This window comes from Pipistrellus kuhlii, unplaced genomic scaffold (genome assembly GCF_014108245.1).
Source record: "Pipistrellus kuhlii isolate mPipKuh1 unplaced genomic scaffold, mPipKuh1.p scaffold_m20_p_26, whole genome shotgun sequence".
Lineage (NCBI taxonomy): Eukaryota > Metazoa > Chordata > Mammalia > Chiroptera > Vespertilionidae > Pipistrellus > Pipistrellus kuhlii.
The window spans coordinates 6,669,175-6,689,510 of record NW_023425525.1 but is presented as its reverse complement, the minus strand read 5'-3'; the positions used below and the strand labels follow the sequence as shown (position 1 = coordinate 6,689,510).

Here is a 20,336-nt window from a genome sequence, read left to right as displayed (position 1 = left end):
TAAATCCGCGGAAACAGCCTGTGAACCCATTAATCTTACTGGGAACTGCAGTCGCCTGGGTGTGTGGCAGGGCCTTCGTAAAGGAGTTTGTTAAAATACGAGGACCTTCTGCCTGCAGAGGGTTACAGTGGCGGCGCTGGGCTCGGGAAGGCAGCGCAGGGCCCCGGGTCACCGAGGCACTCTGTTCGGATTGATTTTTCAGTCCGTTGTTGCTCAGCCGTTTTTTATGTGTCTGTGGCTGATGTTCTGGAGATGTACACTTCTTACCAGCTGCACAGCTTGAAATCCTGCAGAGACGTCCCCGTGACGTGAACCAGCCTAACACGTCACTCCCTCTGAGACCACCTTGCGCATCCTCCAACTGTCACCATTTCCTAGAAAATAAAAGTCACAAAATACGTTTATTTATTTCATACGTGAAGTAAGCACAGAAGACCACTTCTGAAGTGCTAGGCAAGGCCTCATGTCTGGGATACAAAAGCTAGCAAGTTAGGAAATCAGTGTGGCCAACCACACATGGCCCTGCCAGTGTGCCCGTATGTCGGTCACCGGGGAGTGTTTTGAGCAGGTGAATACTGTCACTTCCCCAGGAGAGAACCGAAGGAGGTCTGTATGGCAGGGCCACACAGGCCCTTGTTGCTAGAGGGAAAGGAGGAGGAAATGCAGAGTCGGGGCAGAATAGAACTGAGTCAGCAGCACAAACTTTCATGTTTCTATTAAAACTCAAAGGTGTGGCCCAGCCGGCATGGCCCAGTGGTTGAGCATCGACCTATGAACCAGGAGGCCACGTTTCAATTCCTGGTCAGGGCACATGCCTGGGGTTTCAGGCTCAATCCCCCATGTGGGGTGTGCAGGAGGCAGCCAATCAATGATTCTCTCATCATTGATGTTTCTCTCTCTTTCTCTCTCAAAATCAATAAAAATATATTTAAAACCAAACCAAAACGAACATTCTCAAAGGTATGATTGGCCATTATTCACGTGCAGCCTGGATTTTGTGGGATCTCAGGTGAACAGACTCTCACTTGAGCGGTAGCACTTTAATAGACTTTACAGCTCCTCTGGCTTCCCAGTCCCCAGGTGGTTGAATTAACAATTTGCAGATATTCTTCTTGTACGCACTGGTCCTGTGACATAGAGGCAGACGTCCACAGCAGCTAGGCCTGGTTTTAGCCAAAATAGGTTAAGTTTGGCATGACTGTGTCTTCATCCCATCCTCCTTTTTGGCCGTTGGGTGACTTTCCTGGTGTTCTCTGGACCTATCATCCTTCCACACAGGGGCCTTCTCAGTAATGCTGAGAGTCATGGTTGAGGGTAAAGAATGGGGGCAATAGATGGCAATTCCAGTGGAGGGCCATTAGATAGAGAGTAACAGGGAGCTCTTCATGAGGTTCAAGGGCATTGGCTCATCACAGCTAATCCATTACCATCTCTGATAGCATTCCCATGTCAAAATAGTTTTGAATGTTTGAGTCATAACCCCCAAGAGTGGGATCTTGTCAATAAGGGTCTTCGGACACATGGCAGAACCAGAGACAGAAGTAACTGAGTTCAGGATCTCTTGTCTTATGTAACTAATTGGTCACCTGCTCTCACGGAAACACGAAGGGTAAAGGGCATATCCAAATTAGATGGGTCCTGTGTTAGACCATATGTCACCTCCTTCTCTGTACTTGAAACTCTTGGAGCTGAATCAAGGTTCTGATCCTTGTGCAAAACCTTTAAGATCTCTGCACCCAACTCCAGGACTTTCTTGTCCCTCCTTCCCCTGTGACATCCACACTACACCCACCCCCCATCAAAACACATTCTCTTCTGCTCACCCCTCCAGTGTCGATTAATTCAGTAAGTGAAGTCAGCATAGCCCAGAGGATGTTCTTCAGAACGCACATTCCACCAGATGCTCTTCACAGGATCTCATGGTCAACTAAATCTGGAAAGTGCTGTATGTCACAGGTAACGACACATAATGCAACTTTTAAAGACTCACTATACAAATGAAAACTGCTGAGGACTTTTTTTATTTTCTTACTGAAGATGTCTGATTAACCTTGCTTAGAGTAGGGCTTTCCACATTCGACTGTAGAACCCTTTAGGAAATGCTTCATTAAGTCAAGGTCATGCCTCATGTGGTCTCAGATGTTATTACCTCTTACAGCTGACATTTTTGTGTAAAAACACACCTTTCTCCACCATCCCCATCAGTTGTAAAATTTAAAAATGTAGCCAACTCGCTGAGTGGGTTTGGGGTTTGGGCTGAGAGGGCGGAGAAAGAAGCCTGTCTCCATGAGTCCCTAGGAGTCACACCCAATTTCGCAAAACAGCAATTTGGTCCTGACCCACAGAAAGCCTGGAACTGGAAGAATCTGAGTCAACTTCTTGTTCTCTTTTAGAAGCCAGGAAACTTACAAGGCTTTGGGGAGGTGATGTCCATCAGGAGAACACTCTCGAAAGCTAATTAAAAGCCCTTGAGTACAGAGAGTGTTTCAGGGAAACAAATCATGTCAGTCCGATTGGAAAGGTCTCTGTCAAAAGCAGCCAAGAGCATTAACTTAGCGCCATTATAAATGAAACGATATAAATTACACTTCTTTTTCTAAAAACACACTGAATTCGGGGAATGCATGCTGGCTTGATTTTCCTGAGTTACAAAGGATGTGTTTCACATGTTACCGCTTTTTTCTATTACTTCACAAATCTGGCAGGAACCGACACTGAATATGTAAAAGACTAATATGTACTTTAAGAAGTATAGGTAGGCCAAACCGCAGGAATTTATTGGCCAGGTGCCTTAATTGTCATGGAGTTAGAAGAAGTCACTTAAGAGTCCCGTTTGAGCTGGGAGAGTTCAGTGTGGTGCCGAGAAAGGGCTCTTGTCTACCAGTTGGAGCCCAGCTTGCCTTGTCCTCCACCCATGGACCTCGACTTCCATTTGATTGTCACGGTCATCACTTTTATACTTACAGGTCAGTCCCCTAAACCACCTTTCTTTTTTTTTTCTTTTTTCTTTTTTTAATATATTTTATTGTTGTTGTTTTTTTTACAGAGAGGAAGAGAGAGGGATAGAGAGTTAGAAACATCAATGAGAGAGAATCATTGGCCAGCTGCCTCTTGCACACCTCCTACTGGGGATGTGCCCGCAACCAAGGTACATGCCCTTAACCAGAATCGAACCTGGGACCTTTATCCACTGAGCCAAACTGGTTTAGGCTAAACCACTTTTCTTAGTTAATCTTCACCTGAGGATGTTTCTTTCCTTTTTTTTCCCAGAGAGAGAGAGAGTAGAAGGGAGGGAGGGAAAGGAGAGGGAGAAGGGAACATGGATGTGAGAGAGACACATTGATTGGTTGCCTCTGCATGCATCCCAACCCGGGCCTGGAATGGACCTGCAACCCAGGTATGTGCCCTTGACCGAGAACCAAACTTGTGATTCTACCACTGAGCCACACTGGCCAAAGGCTAAGCCACCTTTCTTTTGAGTTGCTGAATGTGGCCATCGTTTATGGACTGACCAGTCATGATCATGAAAAATTGCAGGAATCTAGACTTGACTTCCTTTGTGGGTGGAGGACAGGACTGACGTTGACAAAAGCCATCATCCTAAGCAAGAGCTTCCAGACTCGGTGGTTCCATAGCTGGGCATCTCTCTGTAGGGGACGATAGGCACTGAGGTTCCCGAGGGCCATCTTCGTCCACACTGCATAATCGCTGGGGCCTCACCCATCCCCAGCTAGGCTGGCAGAGTAGTTGGGGAGGAAATTAAGTGAAGGGTAGCAGGGAAAAGAAAACGTTAGGGCCCTTATGAACTGATGTGTTTACCTATAGGACCTATAATGGGTGGGGTCCCCCAGGGGCTGCCCAACACAGATGAGCAAAAAGACATCTGTCAGAGGCCCTGGAATGTCTGCAGTTAGAAATGGAAAGCCTCGCCTTTGCTGGTTCCTGGACAGACTGCCTGGGAGGCACCGGCTGAGGGATGAGTGTGCGCACAGCGGAGGGGAGGTCTAGCAAGACATCTGGGTGGGACAGGGAGTCACCTGTCACAGCCTCCGGCACCTTTGCACCATGCTGGAGGGGGGTGTACTGTTGCTCTGGCTTCCCAGATAAAATGTCTTAATGTCAACTGGCTGCATTGTGATTGTCTGGGACAAACAGCGCATCTTCTCCCCAGAGCATTGGAGAAGCGGGTCACCTTCTCACAGACCCAGCCCACAGCTTATGATGGATATGCCTTTTAGGATCTTTGATCTGATCTGTAAAGGGGTTTAAACATCCATTTCTGCCTATTTTCCCATTGTTCAGTTTAAATTCATCTTTTTTATCCGCCTTTGCCTCCCTCTCAGCAAAACACGGCATCATCAGAGGTCTATTTAGAGGTTCCAAGGGCCTGGACCTGTCAGATCAGGTCAGTTCTGCGGTCAGGCTCCCAGGCCGAACCACAGGGCCTTTGGACCTGCTCCCCCCCTCCTTCCCTCCCAAAGCTGAGCTTGCAATAAAGTCAGGCACTTAAGCTAAGTGCGGTGTCCAAGGGCTGGGTTTGTCATTTGCCTTAGTGACTAAAACTGCACATTTTAGGTTCAGCATGAAGTTTGTAAATCCCTTTTATACCCATAAATTTTAAAATCAAATGTTACCTTTTTAATAAATGCCAGAATTTGGTTTGGATAGCTTTTGCCTCTTGGCTATAGTTAAAAAAAAATAATAATAAATAAATAAATAAATTTTTTTTAAAAAGCCCACACTTTAAAATGTTGTTTAAGCTTAAAATTTATCCACCTACATTTAGGATTAGAGGGGCTCAAAAAAGTACCCGTTGGTGGAGAATATTTTTAGGGTGGCGATATAGCCTTATGCGACTTAAATTCTTAGCCTGTGGTTTGCCAGCTGGAAAAACTTGAGCTTGGTAGGACTTGAAGCATCATCAAATATTTGTTCCATGCTTTTAAAACAAAGTAGGCTCAGGATTGTGCTAACACTGTAACTGGTATCCCAAGCTACTGCCCTTCGACCAAAAGAAAACTACCCTTTTTTCTCTGCGCTAAAGATGGTTTTATTTCTTATGAAGCTCTTTGTTGATCAGGATGTGGTTCCATTTGGTAACATTTAAGGGATCAAATAGGTAAAGACTTTTTATAATGAATATTGATAGCAGGTGCCTTCAAATCCCTACATGCTTGCACTCTCGTAAGAATAAAAATATCTTAATGTGTTTTTTCCTGAACATGTTTTAAACGCATTTCTTCCTCTGTGCTTATAAAGAGAAGAGCACAGGCGAATGTGGACGGCATCTGATTCTAATAACGAAGGGGCATGCTTGTTGCTCTGCTCGCAGCCCTGTGGCTGGTTACGGTTCTCTTCATTCCCTTTTCCTCGGTGATTCATCACCCAGAGGACAACTCCACTCCACGCTGAAGCTCCGCCACTTTGGCAGGTCCAAGGGGTTGCTAGCTTTTCGCTAGAGCTGTGTTTCAGCTGTTGGTTTGACTTCTGGGACCTAGGGTGGAATGTAACCAAATCCGTGGATTGGAATGTAATTTTGTCCTCATGGGCTGAGTCTGCAGGACCAAAGCCTCTCCTGGAAAGTGGGAAAAGACCCTCCATTTGGAATGGTAACACAAGTGAAACATAGGAACCACCTCACTGGGTGCCAGGAACAATGCCCTCGTCCCCTTTTCTGTCTGGGTGAACTCCAATTGGCCCTTCAGAACCCGCCTTCCGAAAGGCTTCCCTCACCGCTCCCCCCGTCTAGAGTTCATTACTCCTGTGTGCTCCGTGCTGTATAGGCAGCTGTGTTTACCTGCCTTTCTGCAGACCTGCCTTCCCTGCTAGGCAAGGGGCTCCTTGAAGGAAGGGGCCGTTTCTCACCCACGTTTATACCCTAGAATTGAACACAAACTCGTCATTATATCGAAGTGAATTGTTGGTAATGCAGCTGCTCTGAGTGCCCACCCCACCATCCTTGTCATTTATCAGTTTTTCATTCTACAAGTATTTATTGAGATTCCTGAGTATCGGAATCCTGAATGTCCTCTGAATGAGTTCATTCATCATGAGGGAATGGGCACACGTAGACTCTTATAGCTGCAAAGCAAGTGTGGTTGTCCATGAAAATCAGACAACTAAGCACAAGGCGTGTGCTTTAACATCTCAAACGCATGCTTTTCCTTCGTAGTTGCATACACTGTGGCAGCAAGTGCTTTAAAACCCAGTGTTTGAAAATGCATTATCAAATAGAGACCTATACAGTTCAGCAGGGTAATAGAACTATTCGTTTTGTCTTAGCAGACTTAATGCATCAAGGACTGTCAAGGTGAGGAGCATTATAAAACATCAAAGAGTGAGCCAGAATAGTATTCCTAAAGGGAAGTTATCACACCCAGATTAAAATGAAAGAGCATACTTAAATAGGGGAAATGCCTTAATAATAATAACTGTTTATTGAGCCCTTTCTATGTGGCAGGCGCTGAGCCAAGCTTCCTGAGTAAGATGGGTAAATGGAAGTAATTAAGTCCTATTTAAGCCTTTTCCTATCATAAAAGAATGGGCACAGTTGTGGAACTCAAACAAGCATTTAAATATCATTTAAAAAGGAAGCGGTAGTGGCCTAATTTTGTATTTGCAGATAGAGAAAAAAGGATAAACCATCTTGATGCAAGGAATGTCTTTTTTGTGAGTGGGATTCAGATTTTTTTAGTACATTTTTAATAGAAACTTATTATTGCATTGATTTGTCATTATCGTGCCCTACATCTGGCCTCAGAGGACACACAACTACTTGGTGTGGTTCTATGCCACACATTGCAGGCCAAGTATTTGGTTAGATATCTAGCTCACAGCATACACTACACTGAGTGGCCAGATTATTATAATCTCCGAACACATAATGATCTGGCCACTCAGTGTATATCCTATATAATAAAAGGCTAATATGCAAATTGTCCCCTTGACCAGGAATTCAACCAGCAGGCAGGCCAGCCAACCACCCATGTCCCCTCCCCCTGGCCAAGCTGGCTAGACCCACCCAGGCACGAATTCATGCACCACTGTCACGAATTCATGACAGTCCTTGATGCATGAATTAGTGGCCAGACTATTATGCATTCAGAGATTATAATAATCTGGCCGCTCAGTGTAAGTGACTATTTAGTAGGACAATGTAGAATTCAAGTTTTGTTACCTAAGTTTGGTTCAAAGTTAGAATGACTTCATAAATACCAGCCAATGTTTGATCTACAGTATTTGATTACTATAGGTCAATGATTATTGGGACCATTATCATAAAAAGCCCATATTTTAGTAAAATGGGTGCCTTAGATAGACTTACTCAAAGGTCCCATGAGCATGATAGTGGCCATTTATGGATAGTTTTCCACAGATCTATTTTCATCACGCTAGATGGGGCCACTGGACAATCCCAGCCCCTCTTGGGAAGGGTGGAGTTTCAGGGAGATGGCTCCAAATATACCTTAGGACACTTGGACCATCTTGCAAATGAATTAGCTTTGCGGCCAAAACCGGTTTGGCTCAGTGGTAGAGCGTCAGTCTGCGGACTGAAAGTTCCCGGGTTTGATTGTGGTCAAGGGCATGTACATTGGTTGCGGGCACATCCCCAGTAGGGGGTGTGCAAGAGGCAGCTGGTCGATATTTCTCTCTCATCGACGTTTCTAGCTCTCTATCTCTCTCCTTTCCTTTCTGTAAAATATCAATAAAATATATATATTTTTTAAAAAGAATTAGCTTTGCATATTGAGGCCTTCAAATGATCCACTGTCAACTGTCTAGAGTGGCCACTGGGTGTCCCACTGTAACGTCAAACTGAATAGACTGAACAACTCTGCAAACAAAAAGGGAATTCTCACACTCTGAGATCTAGCTGACACAAGTAACCTCTTCAGTAGTATGTTATAGATTACAAAACATGTAGGTATATGTAATCTCATTGGTTATGCTCATGACAGTACTACGACGAAAGTTTGAACCTTGAAAATGTTAACAGCTATGTGTGAAACTCAAATGGACACCTGTGTTTAACAAAAGGGAGTGGATTGGGCTGAGGTTGTGTCCAAACACTGATAAAAAGCAAGGAAATCTCTCTCTAAAAAAAGAAAAAAAAAAAAAAAAAAAAAGTCTGGCTCTTAACTATTCAATAAAAGAAAAACCCTTCTCTTCCCAACTCTCTTTGCCCCCCTCCCCCCCAAAAAAAAATTAAAAATTCTGACATGGAGGAATATTGTTCTGAAGAATTTATCTGATTGACTGTGAATTGGAGGATCCTACAGGTAAACAACAAAAAGGAGCAATCTAAATAATGGTGCAAAGGATGTAACTAATGAAGGGAGCAGCTTTTATAGGCTATATATGCAGCTGATAGGCAATAGGGCCTGTGGAATGCAGCCTCTTGCTGAGCCTTGTAAATTTGTGGGTGCACGTTTTAGATTATGTCATAGCCTCCCGGTATTCAGAAAATGGGTCTCTTCTAAGGGCAGGTAGTAGTTAATGGCATTAGTTACCAAGTATCCTAATTGCTGGCCTGGGGTAGGATACACATAATGTGCTATGACTGTAGGTGAGAAAGCTTCAAAAATAGAGCTCTAAAACTCTACCACTGCCTTCAAGTAGGATGTCTTAAATCGAGGAGTCTTCATTCTTCCTTTAGTCACCAAAAAGAAGGGGTATATCTCATAGCAAGGACTCTAGCTTGTTTGATATCACTGTTGTGAGAACTGATGAATAACACTGAGCTAGATTCCTTCATATTTTGAAAGTCAGAGAAATCTGCCTACAAATCCTTCTACCTTACTAACATAAACCATCACTGTGTCCCTGTTGCTTATACCTTGGTCATAAATGCTTTCACGTGCCTGAAGTGATCTTCAAAATATGAGGCTGTTTGGATTATGAGGCCAACCCTTGGAAAGTCACAATTGTACAAATACTAAGTTATCACTGTGAGGTAATTAGAGGTTATTACTACAGTTTCTTTTTCCATAGGCATTATAGAGGACTGGGGAAAATTAATGTAGAAATAATGTTCATTTGGACCTTAAAGTCTCTAATATTTCTTTCTAGATTTGTTTGATTAGATGGGACTTATGTGTGAGGGGAAAATAAAATAGCTGCCTCCTGTATAAATGTTACCCAGTACCGGCATGTAGTTTTTATTTGACCATCCTTTGGTGATAGCTGGATCACCATGGCATGAGAATAGAAGAGTAAGTATGATGCTCAGATGTAAGCACCTCTGAGTCTTATAAATGGCCCGGGAAAGCCTCTCAGAGTTTCCCTGCCTGGGTTCCCTGAGTTACAAACTATCCTCGTTACCTCCCAGCTGAGCAGCATGCATCACCCTTGTTAACACATGGGTCTCTGTGCCTTTGCCCCCAACATCCTCTCTAGCTTTTTGGCATCCATGTCAACCTCTGCTACAAGTTGACCAAAGATGTAGGTAAGGTGAGAAAAGAGAAATAGGAAGGCAAGTGGAAGCCAGTCTTGAAGGATGGAGGCCAGGTTGGCTGGCTGAGATGCCCAGCTGTTAGTCATCAGAGTCTTTGTCTCCATCTCCAGCCAGCCTAAGGCAATGCTGGCGGCAGGTACTGTGAGCAGCCAGGTGGGGATCAGTGGGCAGAGGCCTAATAAATTTTCATCAAGTATTCCAAGGCTTTGATCCATAGTGAAGAGTGGATGTGATGGCAGTTTATTACCATATGTGGCTGGTGATGTAAATAACCAAATAGAAGGAGAGAAAGAAGAGTAAATTCGCTAAATTTCAAATTTTATAGTTGGTTGGTTTATAGATCATCATGGATCAAAGGGGAAATTTTAAGGAGTATGGACTTGACTAAATTATGTGAAATGTCAAGAAATAAATGTTTAAGAAAAGAAATAAAGGTTATATTAAAGCAGATTCATTTGAAAGAAGCAAAGGCTCTTATGAGTCACAAATAGCAAACACAGCAAATAAAATTATCGTCTGGTAGATTCCTGATATACTAATTGTTCCTATTGTATTATTCTTTGTAGATGACTACTATTACATAGTGTTTATAAATTCACTGGAGAAAAGTACATCCAGTGATAAAATTGAACTGTCAATATACAAGACAATTATTTTAATCTTAGAACCATTTTAAATTCAAACACATTTAAAACTATTTTTCAAACATATGACATAGAAGTATCCTCATGGAATAGTGATTAAATAATCACACAAAAAAAAGTCTGTTACATGTAAAATGGCACATGTAACAGACATAAACTTTCTATTTTCACCTGAGAGGGGCAAAACAAATTGCTTCATGATTCCACTCTAAAATGATCTAGTCTTTAACCAAGTCCTCATGAAACCAAATAATACACCATTTCTGATTAACTGCAATAGTCAGAACATTTCCCCCTTAGGGGGAAACCCAGCAAGGCTATCATTCAAAATAGATGGTAAAATAAACAGTTTCCCAGACAAAAAAAGAAAACACTAAATGAGTTTATAATCACCAAATAAGTATTGCAAGAAATATTAAAGAGATTGCTGTAAAAATAAGAAAAATTAGAAAACCATAGGCATAAATAATTAAAATGCCAATAAATAAATACCTACCAATAATAAAATTAAATATGAATAGGATTAAGAGTAGATGAATGGATAAGAAAGCATGACTCAAATATATGCTGAATATAAGAGATCCATCTCAGAACAAAAGACTACACAGGATAAGATTAAAGAGATGCAAAAAAAAATTTCCATTCAAATGAGAAAAAAAAAAAAAGCTGGGATAGCAATACTCATATCTGACAAAACAGACTTCAAAATGAAGACCATAATAAGAGACAATAAAAATTATTATATAATACTACAGGGATTTATCTGATAAGAGAATATAACCCTGCTAAACATATATGCACCTAATACAGGAGCACTTAAATATATAAAAATCTTATGGGGGACTTCAAGGGAGAGATTGGCAGCAATACAGTCATAGAATGGGACTTTAACACCCCACTGACTTCAATGGATAGATATTCCAGACAAAAAATCAACAAGGAAACTAACTCTAAATGACATAATAGATCAGATTGCTTTAATTGACATGTACAGAAAATTTCATCCCAAAGTTGCATAATATACTTTCTTCTCAAGTGCACAGGAATCAGTCTCAAAGATACACTACATGTTAGGACACAAAACAAGTCCCTACAAGTTCAAGACAAATGGAATCATAGCAAGTATTTTTCTCAGCTCATAATGGCATGAAATTAGAAATCGACTACAATAAAAACACTCAAATCATTCCAACACATGGAGGCTAACAAGCATGTTATTAAACAATGAATGGGTTATTTATGAGAACAAGAAAGAAAAAAACTTCTTGGAAACAAATGAAAATGAACACACAATAACCCAAAATCGATGGGACACGGCTAAAGCAGTTCTGAGAGAGAAATTCATAGTTCTATAAGCCTATCTCAAAAAACAAGAAAACCCCGGCAGTGTGGGTCGGTGGTTGAGTGTCAATGCATGAACCAGTAGGTTACTGGTTCAGTTCCCGGTAAGGGTGCATACCCAAGTTGTAGGCTTGATCCCCAGTGGGGTAGTTACAAGAGGTCATTGATCAATGTTTCTCTCTAATGGATGTTTCTATCTCCCTTCTCTCTCTAAAATCAATAAAAACATATTTAAAAAAGAAAAATTTAACAAATTATCTAAACCTATAACTTAAAGAATTAGAAAGAGAACAAGAAAATCTCAGAGTAAGTAGAAGGAAGGAAATAATAAAGATCAGAACAGAAATAAATGACAGAGAGAGTTAAAAAATAAATACATAAGATCAAGGAAACTAAGAGCTGGTTCTTTTAAAAAATAAAAAAGATTGATGAACCTTTAGCTAGACTCACCAAAAAACAAAGAGAGAGGACCCAAATAAATACAATCAGAAATGAAGGAGGTAAAGTAACTAATGACACCAAAGAAATAGAAAAGATTGTAAGAAAATATTATGAAAACTATATGCCAACAAACTGGACAATGTGGATGAAATGGAAAAATTCCTATAAAAATACAATCTTCCAAAACTGAATCAAGAAGAATCAGAGAATCTAAATAGGCCAATTGCAACTAATGAAATAGAAGCAATAAAAATAAAATAAAATAATAAAAAATAAATAAAAAAGCTTTCAGCAAACAAAAGCCTTGCTCCAGATGACTTCACAGGAGAGTTTTACCAAATATTCAAAGAATAATTAATACATATCCTTCTCAAACTATTCTCAAAAAATCCAAGAGGAAGGAACACTTCCAATCTCTTTTATGGGTCCAGCATTATCCCAATTCCAAAACCAGTTAAAGATACTACTACAAGAGAGAATCACAGGCCAATATCCCTGATGAACATAGATGCTAAAATATTAGCAAATTGGATCCAGAAGTATATTAAAAAGATCATGCACCATGACCAAATGGGATTTACTCCAGGGAGGCAAGGCTAGTACAATATTTGCAAATGAATAAATATGATACATCACATAAAAAAATTAAAAGACAAAAATCACATGATCAGTAGATGCAGAAAAGCATTTCACAAAATCCAACACCCATCCTATATAATAAAAGGCTAACATGCAAATAGATCGAATGGAGGAACAACCAAACAACCAGACACTATGACGTGCACTGACCACCAGTGGGCATATGTGGAACATGGCGGGTGTCAGCCATGGCGGGATGGTGAAGCAGGTGAGCAGGGGTGCCAGACCAAGATGGGGCACCAGTCACTGTCACTGGGGCAAGCCCCTGGTGGTTACTGAAAATTCTTTGCTCCCATGCACCTAAGTCCCACCGTCTGGCTCTTACACCTGCTGTCGGCTCCAATTGTTCCTCAGGGCTTCTCCACCTCCCCCTGCACCTAAGCAGCGATTGGGGCAGCAGCTGCCACTCGCACCCACTGACTGCATCAGCCCTTCTTGCAACCGCTGCTGGCGCCGGCCCCAATTTCTCCATGCCATCAGCGGGTCTGAGCAGAACTGGCACTATCAGCATAATGGAGCAGCAGCATTGGGAGTAGAGCTGCCAGCAGACAGGGGACTGGGTCGCAGTGAAGGGGCCAGGGTCGAGGGCACAAAGGATGGGCTAAGACTGGCCCTTGTGCCCACCGAAACCTCACAGCCCATAGTTCCTTTCAAGGTGCATGAATTCGTACACTGGGCCCCTAGTTTTTTATAAAACTCTAATCAAAGTGGGAATAGAGGAATCATATACTTCAATGTAATGAAGACCATATATGACAAGCCTACAGCCAACATCATTCTCAATGGGCAAAACCTAAAACCATTTCTCCTAAGAACAGGAACAAGACAAGTTTTCTTTCAGGCCTTTTTATTCAACATAGAACTAGAAACCTTAGCAACAGCAATCAATTAAGAAGAAAATATAAAAGGCATCCAAATTAGAAAGGAGGAAGTAAAACTTCCTCGCAGGTGACATGATATTGTACATAGAATATCCTAAAGACACCATCAAATATAAGTGTAGCAGGATACAAAATTAACACCCAGAAATTGATGGCATTTTTATACACCAATAATGAATTCTCAGAAAGAGAAACTAAAAAAAAAAAAAAAAAAAAAAAAAATCCCATTTACCACTGTAAGAAAATAATTTAAATATTTAGGAATACACTTACATGACATTGAAAAGAAAAAAGTCAAAGGTCAGAGAATGATGTAAACAAATGGGAGAATATACCATGTTCATGGATTGTTAGAATTAGCATCATTAAAATGTCCATTCTACCCAAGGCAATCTACAGATTCAATGTGATCCCTATTAAAATATCCACGACATATTTCACAGATCTAGAAAAGTACTCAAAAAAATGTATATGGAACCAAAAAAGGCCCCAAATAACCACAGCAATCTTGAGAAAAGAGAACAAAGTTGGAGGGATCACAACACCCGATATGAAGTTATACTATAAAGCCACTGTGATCCAAAGAGCCTGGTTCTGGCACAAGAACAGGCATATAAATCAACTAGAGGCTCAGTGCATGAAATTTTTGCATGGGTAGGGTCCCTAGAGGCTGTTGGCTGCCCACCAGGGACTTCTTTCCCTGGCTGCTGGCTGCTGGTGGGAGTATTCTTCCATTCTGCACCACTCCCTGGTGGTCAGTGCACATCATAGTGAGCAATCGAACTCCCAGTCGGTTGAACTCCCAAAGAAACACTTTGCATATTAGGCTTTTATATAGATTAGATAGATAGATAGATAGATAGATAGATAGATAGATAGATAGAAAGAACAGGACCCAGGAATCAACCCAAGCCATTACCCTCGACTAATATTTGACAAAAGAGTCCTAGCTGGGTTGGCTCAGTAGATAAAGCATCAGCCTGAGAATTGAAGGGTCCCAAGTTGGATTCCTGTTGGGCAAATGCCTGGGTTTTAGGCTCAATGCCAAAGGGGGCATGCAGGAGGCAGCTGATCAATGATTCTCTCATCAATGATGTTTCTAACTCTCTCTCTCCCTTTCCCTTCCTCTCTTAAATTAATAAAAATATATTTTTAAAAAATATTTGACAAAGGATGCAAGAGCATACAATGGAGTCAAGACAGTTTCTTCAACATGGAAGCATTAAACAGAGTAAGGAATCTGGGACGGAAGGCGGTGGATGGTGGGTGGGTGGGAGGTAATAAATAAATAGGAATAAAAACAAAACAAAAATACAGTCCCTTCCTTAGTGGTTTTGGGAAAATTGGACATGTACATGACAAAAAAATGAAACCAGACCACCAACTTGCACAATACACAAGAATAAATTCAAAATGGATAAAAGACTTAATTGTAAGTCATGGAATCATAAAAATCCCAGAAGAAAATCTAGGTAGTAAAATTTCAGACATCCCTTGTAGCAATATGTTTGCTGATACATCTCCTAGAGCAGTGGTTTGCAAATTGCGGCTCACAAACCACATGGGGTTCTTTGGCCCCTTGAGTTTTTAGCAAAGGCCAGCTTAGGAGTACCCTAATTAAGTTAATAACAATGTACCTACCTATATAGTTTAAGTAAAATTTTGGTTTTCAAAAGAAATTTCAATTGTTGTACTGTTGATATTTGGATCTGTTGACTAATGAGTTTGCTGACCAATGTCCTAGGGCAAGGGAAACAAAGGAGAAAATAAACAAATGGGACTACATCAAAATAAAATAAAAAGTTTGCACAGCAAAATATACCATAAGCAAAATGAAAAGGGAGCCCATGGTATGGGAGAACGTATTTGCCAATGTTACATCTGATAAGGGGTTAATATCCAAAATATATAAGGGACTCATGCAACTTAACAAAAGGAAGATGAACAACCCAATAAAAAAGTGGGCAAAGGACCTAACTAGACATTACTCCAAAGTGTACATAGAAATGGCCAAGAGACATATGAAAAAATGTTCAAAGTCACTAATCATCAGAGAGATGCAAATTCAAATGACAATGAGGTATCACTCACACCTGTCAGAATGGCTGCCATCAACAAATCAACAAATGACAAGTGCTTGAGAATGTGGAGAAAAGGGAACCTTAGTATGTTGCTGGTGAAAATGCAGGCTTGTGCAGCCATTATGAAAAACAGTATTGAGTTTTCTCAAAATTAAATATGAAACTGCCATTTGACCCAGTGATTCCACTTCTAGGAATATAGCCTTAAGAAACTTGAAAGAATATATGCACCCCTATATTCATAGCAGTGCAATTTACAATAGCTAAGATCTGGTAAGAGCCCTAGTACCCATCAGTAGATGAGATGATTAAAAAAAAAAAAAAAAGCTGTGGGCCATATACACCATGGAATACTATCTATGTGAGAGAGTATGGATAGACCTGGAGAGTAAATGAAATAAGCCAGTCAGAGAAAGACCTCACTCATATGTGGAATCTAAAAAACCAAATAAACTGATGAACAAAACGGATTTAGAGACATAAAAATGTGAAACAGAATGATGAATCTCAGAGGAAAGGCAGGGGAGGGGTGAATGGGAAGAGATTAACCGAAGAACTTATAAGCATACTAGAGGCCCAGTGCACAAAATTCATGCACTGTGGGCAGATAGGGAGAATGTCCCTCAGCCCAGCCTGCACCCTCACCCAATCCAGCTTAAATCGGCAGTCAGATATCCCTCTCACAATCCAGGACTGCTGGCTCCCAACAGCTCGCCTGCCTGCCAGCCTGATCACCCCCTAACCACTCCCCTGCCAGCCTGATCAACACCTAACTGCTTCCCTGCCTGCCTGTCCCCAACTGCCCTCACCTGCTAGCCCAATAACCCCCAACTGCCTTCCCCTGCTGGCCCAGTCACCCCTAACTGCCCTCCCTGCAGGCCTGGTTGCCCCCAACTGTCCTCTCCTGCCGGCCATCTTGTGGCAGCCATCTTTGACCACATGAGGGCGGCCATCTTGTGTGAGGGTTTGAGGGTCAATTTACATATTACCTCTTTATTAGATAGAATGTACATAACTCATGGACACAGACAATAGTGTGCTGAAGGCCTGAGGTAGTGTGGGGGGAGAGGGAGAGAGCAGGCTAGAAGGGGTCAATGTGGGGGTGGGGAGACATTTATATACTTTCAACAATAAATATAAATTTTTTTTAATTGACCTGCTGCCCTCCCATATTGGAGTAATGACTAGACCAACCATTTACTAAGCATATAGACAACCATTTACTACCTCAAGGACTGACACAGCCAAAACCCTCCTTTGCCTTTACAGTCACAATTCTTAGTCTGAATCTCTGTGTGATTGAGGTTAAATAGCAACTTTAGAACCACTCAGTGGCTACAAAAGTGGCTCCCATGTATGGCCCTTCCCCGGTCACTTAAGGAGATCTTTTTTATTGTTTTTAATACTTGACAATTTTATTGGTAAGAAAAAAAAAAAATGTCCTCTGGAGTGACAGCAGTGTTTGTCCTGTTTCCCCCTACCCAGAGTTCCCCACACACATACACACACATGCATACACACACACACCAAAATAAATAGCAATGGGGCCGACACACATGGGAACATGCTATCCAAGAGGACAGGATTCCATGTGGCGACCTGGATGAGGCATGGAGGATGCTACTTCTCCATCTTGCTGTTTCCTAACTTTGGGTGGGGGCAGGTGTTGAGGACCTGGGAGATTTGGGGAGACATTCATACCCACATACACACACATCCCAGTAGCAAGGCCTCCCAGATTTGGGGTTGAGGAGAGGTAGGCTGGGAAGGGAGGCTGGGGCCTTTGGCTCCCCAAAGCTTATGGGCAGGGCTTCCAGAGAACAAGTTCATCCATGGATCCATCTCTCTCGATTTGAATATCCAAGGTGCCCCATTAGGGCACGGAATGTCTGACTGCGCTCTTCTTGGTGTTACTTTCCTTATGATATCTTGAGTAGCGTCTGAGGATCCGCATTGTATTCATACTGGTGTCACTCTCCTCCGGCATCAGCTGGGGCACTGGCTCTTCCATCTTGCTTCCATCCACCAGACGTTGGAGGATTCCCGCCCCAAAGGCGTCACCTTCCACGTTGATGACCGTACAGGTCCGGTCCACTAGCCAGTCCACAGCCAGGATCAGGGAGAGGTCCACTGGCAGGTTGACTGCCTCGAGGATGATGGCCAGAGTGAGGACACCTCCAGCAGGGACCCCCGCGGTGCCCACGCTGGAGGCGGTGGCCGTGATCACGATGGTGATGATCATGGCTACATCCAAGGGCCTCTGGTTGATCTGGGCGATGAACACCGCGGCCACACACTGGAAGAGGGCGGCTCCGTCCATGTTGACCGTGGCCCCGATGGGCAGGATGAAGCGGCAGATGTTCTTGGAGATGCCGTTCCTCTCCACGCACTGGATGGTCAGCGGCAACGTGGCGGAGCTGGAGGATGTGGCGAAGGCGGTGGCCAGCGCTGTCAGAAGGCCGCACAGGAAGCGGTAGGGGTTCTTCCTGGTGAGGAGGAAGTACAGGAAGGGCAGCACCAGGGTCCCGTGGATGAGGTGGCCCAGGAGGATGCAGAGGAGGTATTTGCCCACACTGGAGAAGAGCTGCGTCACCTCCTCCATCTCGACGATCTTGCTGGCCACCAGGAACAGGATGCCCACCGGGGCGTACCACAAGATCCAGGAGACCATCACCATGGTGGCGTCGTTGAAGGAGCTGAAGAAGTTGATGACGACCTCCCCATCCGGCCCCAGCATCCGCAGGCACACGCCGAAGGCGATGGAGAACACCACCAGGCCCAGGATGTTCATGCTTTCCACCTGGCGCCCCACGGGCACCTTCATCGTGGTGCCGTGGAAGTCCTTGTCTTCGTAGTAGGTCGCGTACGAGCGGAAGGTGGCCGTCACCAGGTTGGAGGGGAAGAAATTCCTCAGGAGATCCAGGATGGAATCCAGCACGGACTTGCCCACGTCCTGCGTGGCGGCGGAGGCGTTGGTTTGCGTCCCGGCCAGGTCGGCGCCGGGCTGCACAATCACGGCCAGGCCGATGCCCAGGATGCTCCCGAGCATCGTGGACGTCAGGAAGAAGAGCAGCGCGATGGAGCCCAGGCGGCCGAGCGCGCCGGGGTCCAGGCTGGCGCTGCCGCTGATGAGGCTGCACACCACCAGCGGCAGGATGACCAGGCGCAGCATGCGGAGCAGCAGCTCCCCGGGGAAGGCGAAGGCCGCCAGGTGCGAGGGGCCCAAGGCGGCCGCGCCGCCCTGGGTGGACAGCGCCAGCCCCAGCAGCACGCCGCCCAGCACGCACAGCATGGTCATCAGCAGCAGCAGGTTGGTGCGCAGGCAGTTGAGCACCGGGTTGCCGGGAGGGCGGCTGCTGCTTCTCGCCCTGCCTGACCTCCGCCGGGGCGGGGGCTCCATCTCTCTAGGCCCTTCGGGGGCTTCCCCCGGCGGGGGCGGGTCGGCCATCGCGGGGACCGGCCCAGGGCTTTCTCAGCGCCTCGCCTCGGAGCAGAGAGAGAGCCGGGCGCCTGCCTAGGCCGAGGGCCCTGAGAGCCCAGAGTGGCCTAGCAGCCGGGGGACTGGGGTTCCGAGGACTGTGAGCTCAGGGCGCCGCGTTCCAGGCCGTTGGAGAGCCGCTCCCGAGGGGATGGGCAGCGCCCCGGTTTCCAGTTTCCGGTTTCCGGGTCCTGGGAGTGAGAAGGCGGGAGTGTCTCACGCTGGGGCCTGGGGTCCTGGGAGTTGCTGGCAGCGCAGATTCCCTGATGGGCGCCTGGATCCCGGGTCCGGGAGGCGGGACCTGGGGTGCCTGGGTCCTGGAAGCAGAGGGCTCGGGAGTCTACGTGTGGGGGCTTTCAAGGGAGCTCCAGCCGAAACCGGTTTGGCTCAGAGGCTAGAGCGTCGGGCCTGCGGACTCAGGGGCCCCCGGGTTTGATTCCCATCAGGGGGCATGTACCTTGGTTGCGGGCACATCCCCAGTAGGGGGTGTGCAGGAGGCAGCTGATCAATGATTCTCTCTCATCAATGTTTCTAACTATCCATCTCCCTTCCTCTCTGTAAAAAATCAATAAAAAAAAAATATATATATATATATATATATATATATATATTATTATTATTATTATTATTATTATTTATTTTTTTTAAAGAAAGAAAAGAAAGGTCTCTTAGTTCCAGGCCAGTGCTTCTCAAAGTCAAACTACATACAAATCACATGGGACTGGGTGGAATCCAAGAGTCATTATATGACAAGTACCCAGGCTATGCGGATACGGCTCATCCTGTACTGCTGATGAACCAGACCCCTGATGTGTGGTGCTTATTGCTCAGGAGAGCGGTGAGGAGCCTAAGAACGGGACAGGTGTACGCAGACGTGGTTGGGGAAGCAGTGGTCACTTTCAGAGAGGAAGAGGGGAAAGTGCTGAAAAGATCTGACCTGTCAGGGGCCCTCGAGCCCTGGGGCAGAGAGGGGAGTGCAGAAGGCTCTGCTGGTCTACATCAAGATCAGAAGTCAGGAGGAGCCGCACAGAAGGATTCTCAGTGAGGATAATCAGGAGAGCTTTTCACAATCTAGAAAGTTCATGCTGGACTTCCCTGGATACTTTATGCACTAGCACTGACATATTTTTTTTTAATTTTATTAATTATGGTATCACATAATTGACCTCATACCCCCATTCCCATCCCAAACCCTCCCACATATGTCCCCACCCTCCTATTGTCCATGGCCACTGGGTAGGCCCATATGCATGCACTCAAGTCCTTCGGTTGATCTTTCCCTCTTACCCCCACCTCCCCTACTTTCCCTCTGAGGTTTGAGAGTCTGATCGCTGCTTCTCTTTCTCTGGGTCTGTTTTTGTTCATCAATTTATGTTG

The 20,336-nt window shown here is 44.2% G+C and overlaps 2 protein-coding genes across 7 annotated transcripts in view; one reads left to right on the top strand and one right to left on the bottom strand.

Moving 5' to 3' along the window:
* The window catches only part of JAZF1 (JAZF zinc finger 1), a 281,117-nt gene that overhangs the window by 180,852 nt on the left and 79,929 nt on the right, over positions 1 to 20,336 (top strand). The window lies entirely within an intron of this gene.
* Positions 17,355 to 18,929, bottom strand: LOC118727876 (neutral amino acid transporter B(0)-like). Its single transcript, XM_036453888.1, has one exon. It carries the CDS (start codon positions 18,927 to 18,929, stop codon positions 17,355 to 17,357), a length of 1,575 nt encoding a protein of 524 aa, XP_036309781.1.

Excerpts from the sequence above, each read along its gene's own strand:
- LOC118727876 (XM_036453888.1), bottom strand. The coding sequence starts at position 18,929 with ATGGCCGACCCGCCCCCGCCGGGGGAAGCCCCCGAAGGGCCTAGAGAG.